The sequence below is a fragment of the Aspergillus chevalieri genome, chromosome 1 (assembly GCF_016861735.1).
Source record: "Aspergillus chevalieri M1 DNA, chromosome 1, nearly complete sequence".
Classification (NCBI taxonomy): domain Eukaryota; kingdom Fungi; phylum Ascomycota; class Eurotiomycetes; order Eurotiales; family Aspergillaceae; genus Aspergillus; species Aspergillus chevalieri.
In genome coordinates this window covers 4,251,465-4,273,305 of record NC_057362.1, presented here as the reverse complement: position 1 = coordinate 4,273,305, position 21,841 = coordinate 4,251,465, and the positions used below count along the sequence as shown (strand labels likewise).

The following is a 21,841-nucleotide window of genomic DNA, read 5'->3' as shown; positions in this document are numbered from 1 at the left end:
GTTTCCGATGGCTGCGTCGTGGGTGTAACATCCCCGGTATACATACTTTCATACCATACATACGCTTACCTCCTACTGCTTTAGTGTCTCTTACTTAATCCTACGGACTGACTGACCCGTTGATTATCGGGAGGCACTTTTTGTTCGTTTCGTGTCTTTTTATTTTCTGATTGATACCCCGTTACTTCTGTCCTTGTAATATATTTGTTTTTTTTATGCTTGACTCGCAGTGACGACCATGACTTCCAGGTATGGCTTTTCCGTCCGTCCAATCCCGTTCTGCCGTCATGTCGCGCTAACCCGTTTCCGCTTAGACTCGATCGTCTCGTCACGTGAGTACCCGTCGCTCACCCTTTCCACAGCTGGCCAATCAGAATCCACTAACCACATGATCACAGATTACTCGAGACTGGCAGCACGCCGGTTATTCGCAACACAGCTGCCCAGCAACTGGCTGATGTCCAGAAACAGCATCCAGATGAGCTTTTCAACCTTCTTGGGCGCATCCTGCCATATCTCAGATCCAAGTCATGGGATACCCGGACAGCTTCCGCCAAGGCTATTGGCCTGATTGTCTCCAACGCCGAGGTCTTCGATCCCAACCAGGACGACGGCCAGGAGATCAAAAAGGCGGATGAGGATGTGGACGAGGTTGTGATAAAGTCAGAAGACCAGTCGCCTACAGATGATGGGTTGCTCCGGTTAGATCGCTTGGATCTTACCTCGATTCTCAGATGGGGCCACCGGTTACTGGGCAGCGCGGGCAAGGAGTACGAATACTCGTTGGCATCCATGGACCCGGCAACCCGGTTACAGCACCAGAAAAAGACACTCACCTCCCGTTTGGGACTCGCGGGCGAGTATATCGAGGAGGACCTGATTGACGACAATGATCTTGTCAACAAGCCAGCACCGACTCCCAAGATTGACACGAACGTCCCTACCCTCCCTAGAGACAACAGCTTGCAGAGTGCAGTCGCATCACCCAGTGAACCTGCTAACGGGGAAGAGGCCGGTCTGAGTAAACGGCAACTGAACCAGCTCAAACGGAAGAATAAGCAGAGTGCCAAGTTGGGAGCCAACAAAGTCCGCGTGGTTGATATTTCGTCCTCCCGGAAGCAGTCAGATAGCGCCCCTACTCCGACAGTGTCAACACCTCATCCGATCAAATCCGAAAGCAACGGGGAGGAGAAAAATGGCGACACCAAACCCGACTACTTCTCGCTCGATCGAAGTGGCGATGATGATGACTCGAAGATTGTCACGGAGTTCAAGGGCGTCGAAACACCGGAGAAGCCTCTATTGCAGCCGGAATTGGCGGAGGAGGGCACCCCAGTTGGATGGCCATTTGAGCATATGTGCGATTTCCTCATGATGGATATCTTTGATCCGAATTGGGAAGTCCGTCATGGTGCGGCTGTGGGTCTTAGAGAGGTTGTTCGAGTCCAAGGAGCCGGTGCTGGGCGTTTGCAGGGAAAGAGCCGAGTCGAGAACGATGTCTTAAATCGAAAGTGGCTGGATGATTTGGCGTGTCGCCTACTTTGTGTTCTCATGCTTGACCGCTTTGGTGACTACATTTCGGACAACGTTGTCGCTCCAATCCGGGAGACTGTTGGTCAAACACTGGGTGCGCTTTTGTCTCAATTACCCCCGCGATCCGTCGTCGCTGTTTACCAATGCTTATACCGGATCATCATGCAAACCGACGTGGGTCTCGAACGTCCCATCTGGGAAGTCTGCCATGGTGGAATGATTGGTTTGAGGTACTTGGTTGCCGTCCGCAAAGATCTGCTCGTGAAGGATTCCCAGCTTATGGATGGCATTCTGCAAGCCGTTATGAAAGGACTGGGCGATTACGATGACGATGTGCGTGCTGTCAGTGCAGCGACCCTCGTCCCCATGGCGGAGGAATTCGTTACGTCCCGCACAAGCTCGCTGGGCCTATTGATGCACATCGTCTGGGACTGTCTGTCGAACTTGCAGGACGATCTTAGTGCGAGCACAGGTTCCGTGATGGATCTTCTAGCGAAACTCTGCACATTCCGTGAAGTCCTTGACGCCATGAAAGCAAATGCAGCGGACAATCCAGAGTCTTCCTTTGGCAAACTGGTTCCCCGTCTATATCCCTTCCTCCGCCACACTATTACCAGCGTCCGTTCCGCTGTTCTCCGAGCTCTCATGACATTCTTGCAGCTGGAAGGTGAGGGCACAAACGACTGGGTAGACGGCAAAGCACTACGTCTGGTATTTCAAAACTTGCTAGTCGAGCGCAACGAGGGCGTTCTCAAGCAGTCTCTTCAGGTCTGGTCGGAATTGCTCAAGGCTCTTGAAACCCGTGGATGCTTCAAGTCAGAGACAGAGTTGTCAAGTAGCATTCAACCCCTCATCACATTAACAATGGGACCATTTGGTGTCCCTCGATACCCCATTCCTATGAACGCCTCGCTCTTTATCAAACCCTCCGGCTTGCCCTACCCGATGAGTGCCGCCGCTCCCGCAAAATCGTCTCCAAGCTCGAACAACACAGCTGCCGAGCCCAGGGGGCGTAAACGCAAACTCGAAAAGAAGGAAATACCCCCGCCACCTCCGACATCTTCAGCCCACAATGTTGATGGCCATATGCTTCAGGGTGATATTGACTTGGTCGGTGCGGATACGATGCTGCGATCCAAGATCTACGCGTCCAAGGCTCTTGGCGAGCTGCTGTTCTTCTGGGACAAATCTCAGCTCTCGAGTTTGTGGCATCCAGTCATAGAAGGTCTGGATCATTCCGCTTCTACCTCGCAGCTCTCAGCGGCTATGGTTGTGGAGGAGTATGCGCGATTCATGGGACCAAGCAGCAAGTACACCGAATCGATATGCGAGCGTGTGCGTCCGATTGTCGAGGGAGATCGCCCGGCGTGGTACAGCGATGTTGCTTGTTACCTTCATGTGGCGCGAGCTCAATGTCACTCTCTTCTCAGTGCATTCAGAGACCATGCTCATGTTCCATCATCGAAATTGCCTGTTCTGGCGGTGATTGTTCAAGGCGATACCGAAGCCGGTCCGAATGCTTTCTCTTTGGCTGATGCGGAGCGGGTTATCGGTCCTGATTTTGAGCGACTGAAGAAGGGCCTGGCGCCTGCTCAGCGCATTACGGCTCTTCAAGTTCTGAATGACACTCGCGCAACCACGGAATCTGCTATCAACGAGGCGAGAGATATCAGAGAACGGAGAGACTTGCGTATCCGGGCCGCGGCTGCGGGCGCGCTGGTCGCACTCCGCGATATCCCCAAGAAGCCTGGTCATATCATCAAGGGCATGATGGACAGCGTGAAGAAGGAAGAAAATGCCGAGTTACAGCAGCGCTCCGCTACCGCGGTTGCATCCTTGGTCGAGCACTACACAATGGCCGCAAAGCGTGGACCAGTCGACAAGGTCATCGGGAACTTGGTCAAATACTGCTGCGTCGACACTTCCGAAACCCCCGAATTCCACCACCACGCACATCTCGAGAAATCCATCTTATCACTCCGCAAGGAAGAAGACCGACGCGACCATCCCGATGCAGCCAAGTTCGAAAGAGAGGCCAGGGAAGCCCGGATTATGCGCAGAGGTGCAAAGGAGGCCCTCGAACAACTTACAGTCAACTTTGGTCCGGCACTTCTGGAGAAGGTTCCCAACCTCGCATCTTTGATCGAACGGCCGTTGAGAGATGCTCTTTCTGGGGAACTTCCGCAGAACATCCGCGATCCGGAGAACGAACTTGGTCAGGAGGTTGTCGATGGATTGTCCACTCTCCGTGCTCTATTGCCCAAGTTCGATACCGGTCTTTACCCATGGGTTATTGAGCTTTTGCCTATCGTTGTCAAGGCGCTGCAGTGCGAGTTGTCGGTTATCCGGTATGCTGCCGCCAAGTGCTTTGCCACGGCGTGTAGTGTCATGAACGTCGACGGTATGACGATGTTGGTTGAAAAGGTTCTTCCGTCTATCAACAATGCGTTGGATATACACCACCGACAAGGTGTGGTAGAATGCATTTATCACCTTATTCATGTCATGGAAGATGGAATCCTGCCTTATGTCATTTTCCTCGTCGTGCCCGTCCTCGGAAGAATGAGCGATTCCGACAACGATGTGCGCTTGTTGGCCACAACATCATTCGCAACGCTGGTCAAGCTTGTTCCCCTCGAAGCCGGTATCCCCGATCCCCCAGGCTTCTCCGAAGAAATGCTGAAGGGACGTGATCGGGAAAGAAAGTTCATGGCGCAGATGCTCGATGTCCGGAAGGTGGAAGAATTCAAGGTCCCTGTCGCGATCAAGGCAGAACTTAGACCTTACCAGCAAGAAGGTGTCAACTGGCTGGCGTTCCTCAACCGGTACAACCTCCACGGTATTCTGTGTGACGATATGGGTCTTGGCAAGACTCTGCAGACCATTTGTATCGTCGCTAGTGATCACCATATGCGAGCCGAGGAATTCGAACGCACACAGGCAAACGATGTTAGGAAATTGCCGTCTTTGATTATCTGCCCTCCATCACTGTCTGGACACTGGCAGCAAGAGGTCAAGCAATACGCTCCGTTCCTCAACTGTGTCGCTTATGTTGGTCCTCCCGCGGAGCGTTCGAGGCTGCAAGACGAACTGGCAAAGGCGGACGTCGTCGTAACTTCCTACGATATCTGCCGGAATGACAACGATGTGCTTAACCCGATCACCTGGAACTACTGTGTTCTGGATGAGGGTCACTTGATCAAGAATCCCAAGGCGAAGGTGACGTTAGCATTGAAGCGTCTTACGAGCAACCATCGCTTGGTTCTTTCTGGTACTCCGATCCAGAACAATGTCTTGGAATTGTGGTCGCTGTTTGATTTCCTGATGCCCGGGTTTCTGGGAACCGAGAAGGTCTTCTTGGAGCGGTTCGCGAAGCCTATTTCCGCCAGTCGGTTTAGCAAATCGTCCTCCAAAGAACAAGAAGCTGGAGCGTTGGCAGTCGAGGCTCTCCACAAACAAGTCCTCCCGTTCTTACTCCGTCGTTTGAAGGAGGAAGTCCTAAACGATCTGCCTCCCAAGATCATCCAGAACTACTACTGCGACCCCAGTGAACTCCAAAAGAGACTCTTCGAAGACTTCACCAAGAAAGAACAAAAAGAACTGCAGAATAAGGTCGGCAGCTCCGAAAAATCCGACAAGGAACACATCTTCCAAGCCCTGCAGTACATGCGCCGTCTCTGCAACTCGCCCGCTCTCGTCGTCAAAGAAGGCCACAAACAATACAACGAAGTCCAAACATACCTCACCAAGAAACAATCCCAAATTCGCGACGTCGCGCATGCCCCCAAACTTTCCGCCCTCCGCGATCTGCTCACCGACTGCGGCATCGGCATCAACCCACCCACAGAAGGCGAACTCAGCACCGGCGCCAGCTACGTCAGCCCCCACCGCGCCCTGGTCTTCTGCCAGATGAAGGAAATGCTGGACATCGTGCAAAGCGAAGTCTTCCGCAAACTGCTTCCCTCAGTGCAATACCTGCGTCTGGACGGTAGTGTCGAGGCCGCGAAGCGCCAGGACATTGTGAACAAGTTCAACTCAGATCCTAGCTACGATGTGCTGCTCTTGACGACGAGCGTTGGTGGTCTGGGACTGAATCTGACGGGCGCTGATACGGTGATTTTCGTGGAACATGATTGGAATCCGCAGAAAGATATCCAGGCCATGGACCGCGCTCACCGTATCGGTCAGAAGAAGGTCGTTAATGTCTACCGGTTGATTACGCGTGGTACCCTCGAGGAGAAGATTTTGAAGTACGCCCCTTCCCCATTCCCCACCCCTCAACCACTAGAATCGCAATTAACTAACAGTGAAAAAGTTTACAACGCTTCAAGATCGACGTCGCAAGCACAGTCGTCAACCAACAAAACGCCGGCCTCGGCTCCATGGACACAGACCAACTCCTCGATCTCTTCAACCTCGGCGAAACAGCGGAAAATGCCGAGAAACCCTCTGCAGACAGTACCGCCGCGGCAGGCAACGAAGTCGACATGGTTGACATCGATGGCGAGGTTAAGGAGAAGGGGAAGAAGGGGTGGTTGGATGATTTGGGAGAATTGTGGGATGAGAGGCAGTACCAGGAGGAGTATAATTTGGATTCGTTTTTGGCGAGTATGAAGGGGTGACCTCGTCTTTTCAACTCCAACGAATGGATTGGGTTGAGAGCGGAGGATGAAGAAAGAGGAAGAAAAAGAAATGATGCTTATGAAACGAATTGCAACTAATTCTAATTACAGCCCCGAGGATGAGCGAGGGCAGGGGAACAGAACTAATTACCAAGGACAAGAAAAAGAGATGGAAATGAAATGAATGTATGCCTCTGTGATGTCTTTTCTTGCTTTATCAGTGTATTTTTACTTTTTTACTCCTTTCCTTCCTATTCTTTGTACATAGGGTTTCCACGAAGATGAGCTTTTGCGAATGTTATGAATGGAATGTATTCTACCTGCAACCATTTCCTTCTTTTTGGTGTGATCATGTTAGTATAATCGACATCTACGAAAGACAAGACTCCATGTCGCAAAATAGCCTATATCATAACCATCCATCGAATAATTCAACAATTCAATAAGCCAAACCAGAATTCAATTCATCATACTCTGACATGCACAAGTGGTTATCAAGATTCGAATGTCGGCTCGACTCGATTCGTCTGGCAATCGAGGATCGACATCCCAAGACGAACAAAACAGCTAAAATTAACGAAAAGAAAAAAAAAAAAACGCCATCATCCCCGCATATCGGATGATATGACCCGTCCAAGCGCCTGCGGTTTCAAAAGAAAAAAAAATGAAAAAGAAGAAAAGCGAAAATGGTGATAGATACAATACAACGCACTCAGCCAAGCCCGATTCCTAAATGGGATGGACTGACCAGCGTTTCAGAAATGTGTGGAAATCTATGTGCAACTCCAGAAATGCAATCATGAATACCGAATTAACGATGCTTCGGCTGCGCCAACATATTCAAGCGACTGCTCGTCATAAATCGATTCTTCCTCATGCTCCCGGGCGTACCAGTACCAGTGCCGGTACGGCTCACGCTTCCAGGAGCGCCGCTGGGACGGCTAACCTTGCTGGCAGAGCGCAAAGGCGTACCCGCGGGGGCCTTGACAGGGCTAGGTGTCGGCGGTTGATGGCGTTTGACGGGGGTGTTGGGTTTGACGCGCTTTGCGCTGCGTTCGTCGGACGCGTTGGCGTTTGTGGTTGAGTCGGCTGGAGGGACGTTCTCGGTGTCTGCCTCGTCGGGTTCCACACGGTGGCGCTTTTTGTTGTTGATGCCGTGCATTACGCCCGGGACTTCTGGGATCAGGGACTTGTCTTCGGTGACAGTTGAGGGGCGGACGTGACGGATTGAGGGCGTGCCGGGGTTTGAAGTGGCGGCCTTTTCTGGAGTCAGGGCAGGAAGCGTAGGATAGGTGATGTCCGAAGCGGGACGTGTGGATGTAGGGATTTTAGACGGGGATGGCGAGGCGGGAGGCAGGTCGTTTGGAGATTTGACGCTGGGCGAGAAGCCGACGCGTTTCTTGGGCGAAGGCGTCTGTGCAACATCCTCCTTGTCACCCTCGCCGTGGATACCGCTGAACAGGAGATCGGGAGTAAAGTCCGGCGCCGCAGAGTGCGTTCCAGCAGCGATCTTGGCGGGGTCTTTCGAGAACAAAGGTTCACGACGACGGAGGATTGACTTGAGATTGGCGAAGCTGGGCAGGTTGGTCTTGAGGCGCGGGTTGAACTCAGTCTGAGGAGTACGCGGGGCAGCAAGAGGTTTGCTGACGGGAGACTGCGTTGGTCCCGGGATCATCGATGGCTTCTTGGGCGGCTTGACGCTAGCAGATGATGCACGAGCCATCGAAGATCTGGTGGGGGTCATCAAAGAGCCGCGGACAGCGGTACGGCGTCGCAAGGGATCGATAGTGCGTCTAGGAGTAGTGGCAGGTGCAGTAGTGGCCGGGGCATCCTCCTTGGATGGGCGACGAGTAGAAGCATCATCAGTCCTATCATGCTTGACACGCTTCGCACCAGCCGCAGGAGCAGGCGAAGGCTTGCAAAGCGTAGCTTTCGACGGCGTAGCCTTTGAAGGCGAGTTGTTCTGACTCTCAGACTCATCAAGGCGCGCCTTGGACTTGGTCCTCTTCAGGGTCTTAGTAGCATCCACCGGCTTGAAACGACCAGGCGCAGCTCTAAACGCAGACGCATGTCCAGCAATAGAATCCATCTTCTTAAACTCAGCCATGTGAGCATCATCGTACCGACCCGCTCTGCCCTTTGGCTGCGCGATCCTCCTATCGCCCTCATGCGTGTTGTCTCCAGACTGCTCCTGCGCTTGCTTGTCCTGTATCATCTGCGCCTTGATCCTCGCGACATCCTCACGCACACTCTCCATAAGCTTCTTCGCCTCATCACTGAGCTCGGACTCTTGACACGCAAACTTGAACTCGAATCCGGGCGTGCCGTACTGGCTAGCCGGAGAAGCCTTGGCTTTGGTAGGAGTATTCTCGACAACAGTATCCTTGACAACCTTTCCATTCGCGTCTTTCTTCACGGGGTTGAAGCCAAGGATTAATCCGGAGTCGACCTTCTTGGTTGTGCTTTGGTGCACCTTGCTTGGATGCATTTCGCCCATCGGGGGGCGCGTGGCGGCGGTGCTCGTGGGAGTTTTGTGTTCGCTAGGCTTCTTTTCGGACTTGGGTGTTTTGTTTGGTGTTTCATTCACGGTAGAGTTGCGAACTGGCGTCTTTTGGACGGGTTCTGGGGGTTGGGGTTCGTCGTGTTCCATGACTGGAGGTAGTTTCGTCTCGTTGTTGGTCGCGTTTTCGTTTTTGTAAATTTGAGGAACAGGTTCGGTCTGAGGCTCAGGTTCCTAGCAAAGAAACGCGATGAGAAAGATATCCAAGATGTTGAATGTCACAAGCAAGGGAAGGTAAACGAGTCTGACATCGTGTGGCATTCCTGATTACTCACCTCGGATGACCTGGCGCGTAAGCGAGCGGAACGGCGGACCGCCATAGCGAAATAAGTTTCAAGCAGTCTTTGTCGTGGAATAATAGTAGTGTAGTATGTAGAGGGGTGATTCACTGCGTGTTGTGGGAGATCCGAAAAGGGAGGCGAGTATAAACAAACACTGAGTATAATAGGCGGTGAGCGGTGATGTCAACTGAGGTCACTCTCCATCCGACTACTAAGGTCATTCTAGGGTACTTTCACTACAGGTGTATGAGTATGACTTCAACTATGAGGGGAAGAAACAAAATATGACAGTCTTGTTCTATGTCTAAACACCAAACGGATACGTCTCCCCCTTCCCCAACGGCGTCGCCGGCTGAATTCTCTCCAACTCGCGCACCGCCTGCGTTCGATCAAACCACACATACGCATCAAACTGATCCTGCAAAAACGCCTGCGAATAATGCGAAATCCGCTCTGTCTCCGGCCTATAAATCACCCCGATAAACCTCTCCAGCCGTAACGTCTCTGCCGCCATTGCCTCCCTCAGCGCGGGGTCGATCTTGTCTTGCCTGAGATCAAGGACGAAGCTGGGGATACCAGTCTGATGCGCGAGCATTTCCCAGGAGTCGTTGCGGGAAGGACGCACGTCCATGACTTCCATATCATCGTCCCATTCGTGCGCGGCAGCGACGGTACCCGTGTGTGTCCCGCAGCCGAGAATGGCGACGTGCTCGCGGCCGAAGTTCTCGCGGCACAATTGCCCGATGTTCAGCTCGTTGCGGCGGCTTCCCATGGATGTATAGCGTGCATCGCCAACGTGCGAGTTGTGCGCCCAGACAATCGCCTTGCCTGTGGGATTATGCTGGAACAGCCGCCGCAGTGTATCGAACATATGCGTATCGCGCAACGTCCACGACGTCGCGGAGCTATAGTACATAGCTTTATAGTACCGCTCCGCATCACGCACAACATACGCATTCTGCTCGCCACTATGGAACTCATCGCCATCGCGCTCCGCATTCTCCCTCGCATACTGCACCCGCCGCTCCAGAATATCCCTCAACATAGTCATAACCTGGCTCTCGCAATCCTGCAGCCCCCGTAACGAAGCCAGTCCATATGCCGTTGGATCATCAACCCACGGCTGCAGACACCCATACCGCCTGCGCGCGTCCTTGCCCGCCTGCGGATCAACATGATCCAGATAATCAATCACAGCCCGGATCGATGCCCCCATACTATACAAGTCCAGCCCGTAGAACCCCGCCTTCTGATTATCCGGCAGCTTTGAGTTCCGGTCCCGCATCCACTCACACAGATCCTGCATCTCGCGGTTGCGCCACATCCACGTCGGGAACCGCCCGAAGGGCTCGTAGTCTGTCGTGTGGCCGCCGACGCCGGCTTTAGGACCAGGTCGTTGGCGCACGTAGCGGTCGACGGCTTCCGCGTCGGGCCAGTCGGCTTCCACGGCGACCATTGTGTAGCCGTGCTGCGCGATGAGGCGCTTTGTGATTTCCGCACGCGCGGAGTAGAATTCCGAAGTTCCATGACTTCCATCGCCCAGTAGGACAACCTTGTACTTTGCAAAGTCGTCAAAATGAGAAGCGAAGCTGGGATCGCTGATAGCTGGTAGTGGCTGCGCGGCTGCGGTAAAGAGCTGCTGGATTTGGGCCATGTTTGTGGTGAATGTAGAAAGCCTAGACAAGCTAAAGGGGAGGCGCATTGAATTAGTACAGTATGAAATAAGTAGGCGGATAATGCAACACCGGCTAGAGGGATGGCTGCGTTATATCGTCGTAAAAAAACAATGAGATCACGCCCCCGTCAATCGCCCCAAAGTCATTATGACTTCAGTGCCTCTTTCATAAACCATACATAGTACCTCACCAACCACAACCATAGATAAAAAAGCATGCTCCTATCCAATCCACTCGGCAAACTCAAACCCCTATCACGTATCAAGCCCTACGCTCACACCCACCCCCGTTATCACCACCACCACTACTACAAAAGCCTGTATAAGAATAAAACAATGGCAACCCCAATCTACTCCCCTTCTCCGCGCCTCGACCGCTTCCAGCAATCCCTCGAATCCATCTACGGCCCCTTCTCCAGCATCCCAGACCCAAGCACATGGACACCGCCGCCCAAATCCGGCGGCCACCGCGGCCGCTACCTCTGGACAGATGCCTACGGCGTGCTGAACCTGCTCACCATGCACCGCGAGTACACGGCCACTCTGGACCTCACCACTAATACTTCCGAAAAGGAGAAGAACCGGTATCTCACGATGGCGGAGCGGTTGGTGGAGACGGTGCATGAGGTGCTCGGACGGACGAGGGATGGGAAGAGGCGCTTACCCGGCGCGAGCGAGGAGAATGTGGTTGGTGGGGGGTTGAGGATTGGGAAGGAGGAGGAGAGCGGGATGGATGGGGATGGGCAGTATCATCATTATTTGACGGTGTGGATGTTTGCTTTGAACAGGTTGTCCATGGCGACTGGAGACGGGAGGTATAATCGGCAGGCTGTGGCGCTGGCGAAGGCGATTCATCCGCGGTTCTTTGTGAATCGGAAATCGAGTCGGCCAAGGATGGTGTGGAAGATGGCGATGGATTTGTCGGCCCCGTTGGTACAGTCGGAGGGGAATTTGGATCCGATTGATGGGTTTGTTGTTTTTAGGCTTTTGCAGGCTGCTGCTGTGAAGTTTGATGGGGAGGAGAGTGAGGGGGTGTTGAGTGAGGAGATTGATGATTATCGAAGGGTGATGGCTCGTAAGGGAGAGCATTTTGTGTCGAGTGATCCGTTGGATTTGGGGATGACGCTTTGGACTGCGCATTGGTTTTCTGAGCGCGAGGAGTGGGCGGCTAGACTCGCGGGACGGTGTTTTGAGCAGCTTTGTATGCCCCTCCTTTCTTTTCCTTCCCCCATTTCTGCCATCCCAGCTAATGAAGTAGACGACCTCTTCGAAATAAACCGCTACCTTGAACGAAATGTCAAATACCGGCTCGCCTTCCGCGAATTCGGCACCGCTCTCGGCGCGCAGTGCCAGTCGCATCAATCCACCGAGAAAGACCGTGCCGTGGATCTTAAGAACTACGCCGATGCTATTATCACCGCGTGGGATCCGTATATGGAGTTGACGCTGGGGTCGGATTTGATGCATGATGATCTAAGGCCGATCACGAGGGTTATGTATGCCACTGCTTTGGTTCCGGGAGGTGAGTTCTTTCTTTCTATTGGAACATTGGAAATGCAGGGTTAGTATGCTGACTGATGTGTAGCTTTTCAATATGGGTATTTTGGTCCGGAGCCTAAGTCAACACTTGAGAAATAGCAATTGATTATGTTGAATGCTTATTGTACACGATTCATAGTAGACACAGGATCACCGTGAGCCTGTATATAGAAATGACTTCAAATATTAGCATGTGCACACCCACCCCATCGAAAGACTCACCATATATGTGCTCAAACACCCGGCATCCCAACAACATCCCTCCACGCCGGCACCTTTCTCGGCAGGAAGTAAATGCCATACAGCGTACCCAACGCAATCGTCAACCCAGACCACTGTCAAGTCAGCACCTCCATAACACCCAGTCGAGAGGGGAAAAAAAGGCAAAGCAAACCTTCTCCAACCACGTATGAAACCAAATCGCTGTCATAAACAACATCCACCACCCCAACCCCGCGACAGCAAGCACAAACCTCAACGCCCAAACGCGTCCTTGCTCAACATCCCCATCCTTCTCCTTCCCATCAGCCTCGTCTGTTGCAGACGATCCCAACCCCAACGCCCTCCCCAAAAACGAACCCGCAACACCAACTCCCTCAGCCCCCAACACCCCCGTGACAACAACCAACATAAAAACATGTCCACTAACATCATGCCCCCCGGCCCACTTCCCTCCAATAGCCTTACAAGCCGCCGCTGTCACCACACTCTCCAACGCTGCGACGTCTCCTGCGCCCGTAGCCGCCTGCGCAGCACCCGCAACACCACCAACAACGCGCTCACATCCACCGCCCGTAACCACAAAACTGCGATCGATCACCGGCGGCCCAAAGAACCACTGCGTCATCAGATACCAAGCCGTTGTCGCGAGTGCGTACCGCAAACACGCTTGGGCGATCCTCCTCGAGGAAGTGGCTGTTTGGCGATACGTTGGCTGCGAGATGAGCAGTGAGGCAAATGCGAGCGTGAGCCATAGCCAGCCGATTTTGACAAAGTAGACGTTGAAGATGTTGTCCTTGCGCGCGAAGTAGTTCACGGGGCTTTCTGGGGGCGAGGAGAGGTTGATGTCTGCTGCGAGCGAGGGGGCTAGTGGTGCTGGGTGGGCGTGGTTCGGGGCTCGGGCGGTTGGGGAGATGGAGGAGTAGACGGAGCCAATTAGGAGGGTTATTGGGTAGATTAGGAGGGCGATTTGGGGGAGTTGGTGGGAGGAGGCATGTGTTTTTGGTGGTGTTGAGGAAGGGGGTGATTTGTCGCGGGTGGTCATTGTTGTTCTGTCGTTCGTTTGGGTACGCGTGTTATTCTCGGTTGAGTGGGATAATTGAGTAAAGAGTTCATAAGAATTGGATAAGTGGTCGTGTTGGAGTGTATAGGTGTATAGGTGTAGAGGGATTGATGATTTTATCGTTGGCGGAGTGACGTTCTTTTCCAGGTTGTGATTCGGCCCGATCGGGAAAATGACGTCGCCGACAGCATGTGCAAATACAATACAATGTTCTACTTAACTATAAATAGAAGTGTATACAGTGTTAAGCAACAAGCCAGGATTATTGTATGAAATAATGTATTAAGCCAAGCATATACTACGGCTAATCATACTGTACATCAATCGTAAACCATAACTACTGCACCCTCGGCAGTGAAGCCCGCAGCGGCAGCTTGCGCGACGAGCTCCCTACAAACACCTTCTTAGGATACTGCGTAATAGCCCAGTCCTGCGCAGCAACGTCCCAATTGGCAAGGTCGCGACGGGTAAGCGTAGTCGACCACACGACTTCCTGCCCAGGCTGCAGTGTAATGCGGTCAAAGTTGCGCAGGACAACCTTGGGCTCGTTGGGGCCGCCCAGAGAGACGTACAGCTGAGGCACTTCGTCGCCGGCGAGCTTGCCCGTGTTTTTGATGGTCGCGGAGACGCGGAAGAGCTCGTCGTAGAGACCCGGGTTGCCGCCCTGGCCGCCGCTGGCGGGGAGACGGGGCTGGGCAGAGCCGTCCTGGGCGTTCTCGGGAATGTACTCGGAGGTCTCGAGGCCGTATTCGGGATCGTTGGCGGACTTCTTCAGGTCGGTGGAGTTCAGCCAGGGGTAGATGAACTTGGTGGTGCGGTCGAAGCCCTTGGGGAAGACGTAGTTCGAAGGCTTTCCGGCTTCGCCGAGAGTTTGTGCGGCGCTGGTTTTGCCGGTGGTGGGAACGTACTTGGAGGCGTTCAGGGCCTTGACGTGGAGGTTGGAGTACTTGAAGGTGGTGTAACTCAGACCATAGCCGAACTCGTAGATGGGGGTCTCGTTGTACTTGTCGAAGCGGCGGTAGTCAATGAATTGACCCTCGGTGAAGTCGACCTGGGGAGCACCGATGCCGTTATTTGTCTCGGTGAGGATCGGGGCACCGTATGCCTCGCGGCTCTTGCCCCAGGTGAAGGGGCTCTTGCCACCAGGGTTGACACGGCCGTAGAGAACGTTGGCAATGGCGTTTCCGGATTCCTGTCCAGGCAGACCAGCCCAAACGATGGCGGTGACGTTGGGGTTGTCATACCATTCGTCGATGACGACGGGTCCGACGGTGTGCATGATCACGATGGTGTTGTTGCAGTTCTCGCTGACAGTCTTGATGACGTTCTCGCCGTTCTTCCAGAGAGTGATGTTGTTGCGGTCACCCTCGTTGCCATCCACGACGAGGAAACCTTCACCAGCATCGGCATTCACAAAGACAAGAGAAACTTCGGCTTGAGAGGCGACGGAGGCCATCTGGTCCAAAGCCCAGTTGTCGGTGACGGCGAAGACGGGGTGCTTGACGTCCCGGTTGAGAATCTCGTTCTGGATAGCCTGCTCGGGAGTAACCAAGTACGGAAATTCGGCAGAACCGCTACCCCAGGCCATGGCAAGAGTACCCTTGTCGCATCCACGGTCCTCGCAGCCGTTGGCGCCTTGGGGGTTGGATCCAGCATCTTCACCCAGAATACCGACCACATCCTCGTCACCAGTCAAGGGGAGAGCACCCTCGTTCTTCAAGAGGACAGTGCTGGCTTCGCCAACCTCACGGATAATCTCGGAGTGGTTGCGCTGGACGTTGATGCGCTGGTTGACTTGCTTCCAGCCCTCCTGAACGGCGTAGTGGGCGTAGCTGTACTCGTCGGTGGTCCAGGAGCTGAAGTTGGGAGGCGTGCGCTGGCGATCACGGCCAACCTTGTAAAAAGCAGACATGATACGAACGGCCATATCGTCGACACGCCACTCGGGAACGGTACCGTTGAGAACAGCAACGGTTAGGTTGGAACCAAAGTACGACATACCATCGTCGAACGAGATATCACCGGGCATCGACATATCGGTACCAGCAAGGGTGGAGGCAACACCGCTGTGGTGAGCACCCCAGTCGGTCATAACGAATCCCTGGAAGCCGAGCTCGTGCTTGAGTAGCTTGTTCAGCAAGTGACTGTTCTGGCAACCGTAGCTGTTGTTGATCTGGTTGTACGAGCACATGACGGAACCAACACCAGCACGAACAGCATCGGCGAAAGGCCATAGGTAGAGCTCGTGCATGGTCTTATCGTCGATGTTGGAGCTGACCGTCTCAGTGATGTTGTAACCATAGTCGAGAGCCTCAGAAACCTGACGGAAATGCTCCTGCTCGTTACCGATGAAGTGCTTAGCAGTAGCAATGACACCGGCATCCTGAATACCCTTGATAGTCTCAGCCATGAGCACACCGGTCAGGACCGGATCGGGGGCGAAACCTTCCCAGTTGCGACCACCGTCGGGAGATCTGCCGATAGGGCCAGCAACGGGACCCAATTGGACGTCAATTCCTTTGTCGCTGTACTCCTGACCCATAGCCTCACCGCGGAGGTAGGCGAGCTTGCGGTCCCAGGTAGCAGCGACATTGAGGCCAGCGGGGAAGCCTGAGCTGTGGTCGCCGTAACGGATACCAAGAGGCGAGTCCTGCAGACATATACCCCAGATACCAAGTCTAGGAACACTACCAGTCTGACCAACACATTCTTCCAATTGCCAGCTATATCTGTATCAGCGATGATCCGATATCGTTGATTCTTGTGTAACGTACCCAGTACCAGTGGTCAAGTTGACCTTCTCAGCCAAAGTCATGTTGGAGACGATCTCAACGGCACGTTTGTACGCGTTGGACCAGTCGGCGGGTTGACCATCGGCCCATGGCGAGGGATAGTAGGGGGGAGAGTACGCAAGGTCCTAGATTTAGTTAGAATGTTAGACAGTCATTAAGCAGCGTTGAGATTGAGTATACCTTAGCCTGGGCTACCGAGGCCGTGGCCGCAACAAACTCCAACCAGCCGAGCTTCATTGTTGCGGAGAGAATTAAAAAAGCCGCAAAGGAGATGGATGAAGAACAAAGAGAAAGAGTGCCAGGAAAGCAGGGGACACAGGGGAATAAATAGTGCGGAACTCGCGGTCCAACAGTGGAATGCCTCCGGAAACCAAGAGATTCCCGTACTAGGCAGGAGCTAGAAGGGATGGTGAAGGCACCGGAAGGAGTGACGTGAGGTTGATGGACTAACACCAAGACATGCGGGATTAATCACATCCTGGGAGTAATTTTAGCATGTCTGCTGCTTAGTGAATACGAACTGTTTACCAACCGTAGTATCCCAGTACAAGTATATTCAGTATCTGTGTTTGTGGGGTTAATTACAGATCAAGGGGATCCCCGGTTTTGATCCCGGTATTACCGTACATCCACGGTTCTAACCACATAGGCACTACAGGCTTGCACTATTACAAACAGGCACAAATACTGTGAACATGGCAAATAGAATTAAGATAGTCATACTGTATGAGATACATCCCTATCAAGTACTCCCCATTCCTGTCTCATCCCTCACAGCCGTGCTATTCATATCCAAGTTACTCCGTACCGGCCAAGAATAAACATCCCCATTGAAGTAATTCCCGGCAGATATTCGGCTCAAATTGTATTCTTGAACCTGCGTGGGATCAAATAATCAAAGGTAGCACTCCGGAACACTCAACGGCTTGCCCTTGCAGCACCGTGGTACAGGCTCGGCACGACTATCACCTGACACTGGCCTAACCAGCACGGTTTAATTTCGATTGACTCAATCAGACCACGCTCAGTTGTGTGTGGGGAGATTCTGTGCTGTTTGAACAAGTACAATATGGCGAAGCTAAATGCGATCATCGAGACATTGCCGGTTCTGGTGCGCATGGCCCGAGCCAGTTACCGTATTGGGCTAAATTGACGCTACCTACACTTCCCGGACAGTGCTTGCTTGCACTGTTGTTGAGTATAGCCCATAGAATTCATACTCTCTCTTAATCACAGTCTCATTCAATACTTTGTCTGTATACCTCACATCATATTCCGGACTTCACCCGAAAAGCTTTCTCGTAAAACTGCAGATGCCGAAATTTAGCCACGCCTATATCGGCCGGGATTAAACGCACTTGCTGCACTCCAGCTCCCCGCATGAACCCGGAATTTCCCCGTGTTCTGCATCCAATCCCCATCCTCTCGCTTTTTCTCCGACGTCACTCCACACGACCATCTGTTAGGGTTCTCCAGACACTCACCACTTCGTATCTGGAATCGGCCTATTCCGGATCTCTCACCTACACTTGCCGTCATTCGGTCCCCTCACCGTACAGTATCCATTCTCAGTCTGCAATACATGCCCGACAAACTGGACTACTGCCTGAGTCAGTGAAAATTTTTCTACGTCGTTTCTCGGCAGATGAATCCAGTTACTTTCCTTCTCTGTGCGAAATGAGCACAGACACGGCCCGACTGTGTAGTCCGGGGACGAGAGTTTAATCACCCCTCCAGGCGAGAACATTCCTTTGGCGGTTTTCCGAGGGCCCGGTGGCATGTCGTTGTCCGATGTTTAGCCGTTGGCTGGGAATTTTATCCTCCGGGAGGACTGAATTGGGGATGTATACGATGAGGCCTGAACTCGGTAGTGGTGTGAGAATACGTCATGGTCTAAGAAGGAAAGCTGTTTCCATAGTATTCTGTACTCTAGAGAATCCTTTTGATCGCGTTTCAGTAGTAGAGGCTGTGTGCTGCTCTGTAATGTGAACCCAGGGCATGGAAGTCAGAGGATATCTGATTGGTGGCTTGCACTTATTATGATTGGCTTTTGCAGTTTCTCAGTTCGTCCTTTTGTCCTACCAGCATACTCCAGATTCTCCCTCATTGAGGTTCACAGTAATTGCTCACATCAGTGTCATTTATGTGAGTCTCTGCCCACGACCAGGAGAGTACATAGCAGGAGGGATCGTGTATCATGCTGCATTACCATGCGCCTTCTCAAAGGATGAAGACAATTTGGAGTCTTTGTTCTAACGGGCTGGTCTTCTGGAACGAGGAGCCACGCTATCTTTGAAGGTGTATCGTATTGTAGTAACTCCAGTATGAGTGGTGTACTCCTAGCCGCAGGGAGGAACTACATTTCCGCACAGGCCCAAATGGCAGTGCTCATAAAACCCCCATTTCAGACCAGCGCCGTAAATCTGATTTTGATAGCAATATTCAACATAAACCACAATCAGACCTATGACCCGTAAATCACGCTGGCCGCCCAGCCTGCAGAACCAAAACATTACCCACGAAGCGCGCTTCAGTCCGCACCATGACCTGCCCTACCGCGCCTAGCGCTACGCTTACGCCGTTGTGCTCGCAGCCTTCAATTTCTTCCTGCGATGGCGTCTCAGCCACGCGGCTGTTGCGCCGGCCTACGATGACCATGTTCCCTGCCTTGTGAGGGGACTGGCTCATTTCGTTTTGTACGGTGTGCACCGCCAATGTGGCCGGGTCGGTGTCGGGGTTGGGGTTTTTCGCACTTACACGCTTGAAGACCACGCGCGACGCAAGGGCCTCGGGAAGGGAATCGCGCATTATATTAAAGAATGTCGTGTCCGACTCGGCTTCGCTGGGCAAGGCTTTTTGCACAGTAGAGTATGAGCCGGGGCCGGCGGGATCGTCCGCCACCGAGGATGGCACGGCGAGGTGGACGATCGTGGCGGTCACCTGGTCGTTCCTGGCGAGTTGCAGGACGAAGCGCAGCGCGTAGCGGTCATCCTCGCCGCCTAGGAAGGGCAGCACTATGTGGTGCGACCGCGTGGCTGGTGGTGGGAGCACGCTGGTGTCCCACACGGAGCTCTGGACGCTCATCCCGCTAAGAGATGGCTTGCCCAGGAGAGCTGGGGGTTGCTTCCGGGTCATGGTGCGCTCGATGAGGACGCCCACGTTACACGTTGTCTGACGCAGGACGGTGGAGACGAAGTCTGCGAAGGGCGCGTTGGTGAACCGGTTGGCTTCGTCGATTCCCATTCCAAGCCCGCTCTGGTGTTCGGTCATTGTTCCTGTCTCGCTCCACGGGAGGAGGAGCAGGTCGGTTGATTCCTGGTGTGCCATGCCCACGACCGTGTCGGCGTATGAGTGCTCCGGCACGACTGACACTCCTGCCATGATGGAGAGGTTGTGCCACTGTCCGAAGGCACGGAAGGTGTTGATGACGGGGTCCCAGAGGGTGTATTCGTCGATCTTGGACACCTTCATGACACTGGAGTCTCGGTCGGTCAGTTCCATCAATCGCACACCGTGCACTTGAAGCTTGGGCGCTTCTTCCTCCTCTTCTTCCTCTGTCGCGGCAGATTCGTCAGCTGCGGGCTCCGGTGATGTCGCCTGCTTCTTCTTTTCGGGGTGCACCTTTGGCGCAGGAGGCTGGTCGTTAGGGCTGAGTAAAGCTGCCAATGTGCAGATGCTGGACAGTCCGTCCAGTCGCAGATAAACAAGCAGCTTGCGCACGGCGTTGGTCTTCAGCTGATCTTTTGCGGCTGCGACGCTGTCATGGCGACTGGCATCCTGGGCTGAGTTGCCGTTCCAGTCAATCTCTCCACGGCGCCAGCGCTCAACCTTGATCTGGTACCACTTGGGATACAGCAGTGTAGTCAGTGGGGTGGTCGCGAAGGTGGTCACAAGGGCCATGACAACGAACATGGTGAACGTGCGGGTACTGAGAATGTGTGCTTGTAATCCAATGTTCTGGACGATCGTTAGCCGGAATTAAGCCCGGAGCAGTTGGGGGGTCATACCAGGACAATCAGCTCGACCAATCCTTTACAACTCATGAGAACTCCAATGGAGAAGCTCTCGCGCCAGAGGAGTCCACACAGTCTGGACGCCAAAGCACCTCCCGCCACTTTGGCAATAAACGCAATCGCAATGATCCCAACGACATATCCCCAGACGGTCCCGTTGTCGAGCAATCCCAGATTGGTCTGCAGACCGGAAAGCGTGAAATACAATGGCAGGAACAAGGCAGCCACCAGGTCTTCGATCTTCTCGGTCAGCTTGATGGCAAAGCCGCCCTCGTGCGGGCAAAGAAGACCAATCAAGAACCCGCCAAAAATAGCATGCACGCCGATCACTTGAGTGAAAAAGGACGAGGCGAGCGCAATGAGTAACGTGAGCGCTACAACTGACTGGCTGGGACCCTTGGCCAAGCTCCCCGTCCTTTTCAGGAAACGCAGGAACAGAGGACGGAAAATCAGCAACAGAAACAAGACATAACCAACACAGACGAGCAGCACCCAAAGAGCTGTCAGCCCGGTTCCAGCATTGACCAGAGCGACGCAAAGGGCCAGCAGGATCCAGCCGACGACATCATTTCCTACGCCTGCAGAAAGCACGATCACACCAACATTGGTTCCTAGGAGTTTTAGCTCAGTCAGAATACGACAGAGCACCGGAAATGCCTGAACAAGTCAGCGCCCATGATTAGGAAGTTGGGAGCAGTGGGGGTGTACTACCGTAATGGCCATGGCGATACCAATGAACAGCAGATAGGTACCAAAGTTGATTTGGACGGTGTCAGGTTCGTCGCGAAAGGAGCTATACAGGCCATACGAGACGGCGCTTCCAAGGCCAAAGGGTAAGATCATGCCGGCCGCCGAGACGCTGGCCGCCACACGCCAATTACTGATGAGGAAGCGCAGGTCGGTCTCGAGGCCGACGAGGAAGAGAAAGAGGATCAAGCCCAGATTCGCGACGAGGTTGAGGTTGGGAATCGAGACTTCTGGAAAGATAGCATCTGTAAAACCGGGGATGCGACCGAAGACAGAGGGGCCCAGCAGCACGCCGGCAATGACTTCGGCGATGACTCGCGGCTGACGAATCTTGGAGAGGGGCCAGTGTAGTAGTCGACAGAAGATGATAATTATAGACGCCTAGCGAGGTTGGCGGGGGAGCTACCATGTCCCTAGTTAGTCCGGACTCACCTGGATGATGAAGATGACAATGGGATTCTTTTTATCGTAGTACGAGGGATTTCCTCCTTCGAGGATGCCGCCTTGTATGGGGACGACGGGTGAGTTGTTGGAGGACATGGCAGTCTACCCTCAGGACTGCAACAGTAGATATACCTTTTCGGACGAGGGTTAAAGGGGATATTAAACAATGGGAGCGGCGGAGATGAAAGATGTCAGTGCTGAAAACAGCTAGCGTGGCAGCTCCCGTTACGATGCCAAGTACGGCTATACACGCATTCTATTGACATTGTATCGACATATACATTTATTTATTGTTCATACACGCATCTGTCGGCCCTATAGGCCGTCGACATATACATATACACCCCTTTCCA

The 21,841-nt window shown here is 53.3% G+C and overlaps 7 protein-coding genes across 7 annotated transcripts; 2 read left to right on the top strand and 5 right to left on the bottom strand.

Annotated features, from left to right (window-relative positions):
- Nucleotides 1-238: 238 nt before the first annotated feature.
- Nucleotides 239-6,155, top strand: MOT1 (DNA-binding ATPase; the record flags this gene model as incomplete). The annotated part of the gene is made up of 4 exons (XM_043276044.1): nucleotides 239-249; nucleotides 315-332; nucleotides 399-5,783; nucleotides 5,849-6,155. The coding sequence occupies 4 exons, from the start codon at nucleotides 239-241 to the stop codon at nucleotides 6,153-6,155; spliced, it is 5,721 nt and encodes a 1,906-aa protein (XP_043132591.1).
- An 811-nt stretch (nucleotides 6,156-6,966) lies between these two features.
- Nucleotides 6,967-9,035, bottom strand: ACHE_11470S (uncharacterized protein; the record flags this gene model as incomplete). The annotated part of the gene is made up of 2 exons (XM_043276043.1): nucleotides 6,967-8,889; nucleotides 8,991-9,035. 2 exons carry the CDS (start codon nucleotides 9,033-9,035, stop codon nucleotides 6,967-6,969), a joined length of 1,968 nt encoding a protein of 655 aa, XP_043132590.1.
- A 265-nt stretch (nucleotides 9,036-9,300) lies between these two features.
- Nucleotides 9,301-10,650, bottom strand: ACHE_11469S (putative erythromycin esterase; the record flags this gene model as incomplete). Its single annotated transcript, XM_043276041.1, has 1 exon — nucleotides 9,301-10,650. One exon carries the CDS (start codon nucleotides 10,648-10,650, stop codon nucleotides 9,301-9,303), a length of 1,350 nt encoding a protein of 449 aa, XP_043132589.1.
- Nucleotides 10,651-11,007: 357 nt separating this feature from the next.
- Nucleotides 11,008-12,309, top strand: ACHE_11467A (uncharacterized protein; the record flags this gene model as incomplete). The annotated part of the gene is made up of 2 exons (XM_043276040.1): nucleotides 11,008-12,193; nucleotides 12,257-12,309. 2 exons carry the CDS (start codon nucleotides 11,008-11,010, stop codon nucleotides 12,307-12,309), a joined length of 1,239 nt encoding a protein of 412 aa, XP_043132588.1.
- A 134-nt stretch (nucleotides 12,310-12,443) lies between these two features.
- Nucleotides 12,444-13,474, bottom strand: ACHE_11468S (putative inositol phospholipid biosynthesis protein Scs3; the record flags this gene model as incomplete). The annotated part of the gene is made up of 2 exons (XM_043276039.1): nucleotides 12,444-12,545; nucleotides 12,605-13,474. 2 exons carry the CDS (start codon nucleotides 13,472-13,474, stop codon nucleotides 12,444-12,446), a joined length of 972 nt encoding a protein of 323 aa, XP_043132587.1.
- Nucleotides 13,475-13,829: 355 nt separating this feature from the next.
- On the bottom strand, nucleotides 13,830-16,521 carry ACHE_11466S (beta-glucosidase; the record flags this gene model as incomplete). Its single annotated transcript, XM_043276038.1, has 3 exons — nucleotides 13,830-16,215; nucleotides 16,267-16,409; nucleotides 16,465-16,521. The coding sequence occupies 3 exons, from the start codon at nucleotides 16,519-16,521 to the stop codon at nucleotides 13,830-13,832; spliced, it is 2,586 nt and encodes an 861-aa protein (XP_043132586.1).
- A 2,241-nt stretch (nucleotides 16,522-18,762) lies between these two features.
- On the bottom strand, nucleotides 18,763-21,584 carry KHA1 (Kha1p; the record flags this gene model as incomplete). Its single annotated transcript, XM_043276037.1, has 4 exons — nucleotides 18,763-20,241; nucleotides 20,292-20,954; nucleotides 21,009-21,425; nucleotides 21,477-21,584. 4 exons carry the CDS (start codon nucleotides 21,582-21,584, stop codon nucleotides 18,763-18,765), a joined length of 2,667 nt encoding a protein of 888 aa, XP_043132585.1.
- Nucleotides 21,585-21,841: the final 257 nt, after the last annotated feature.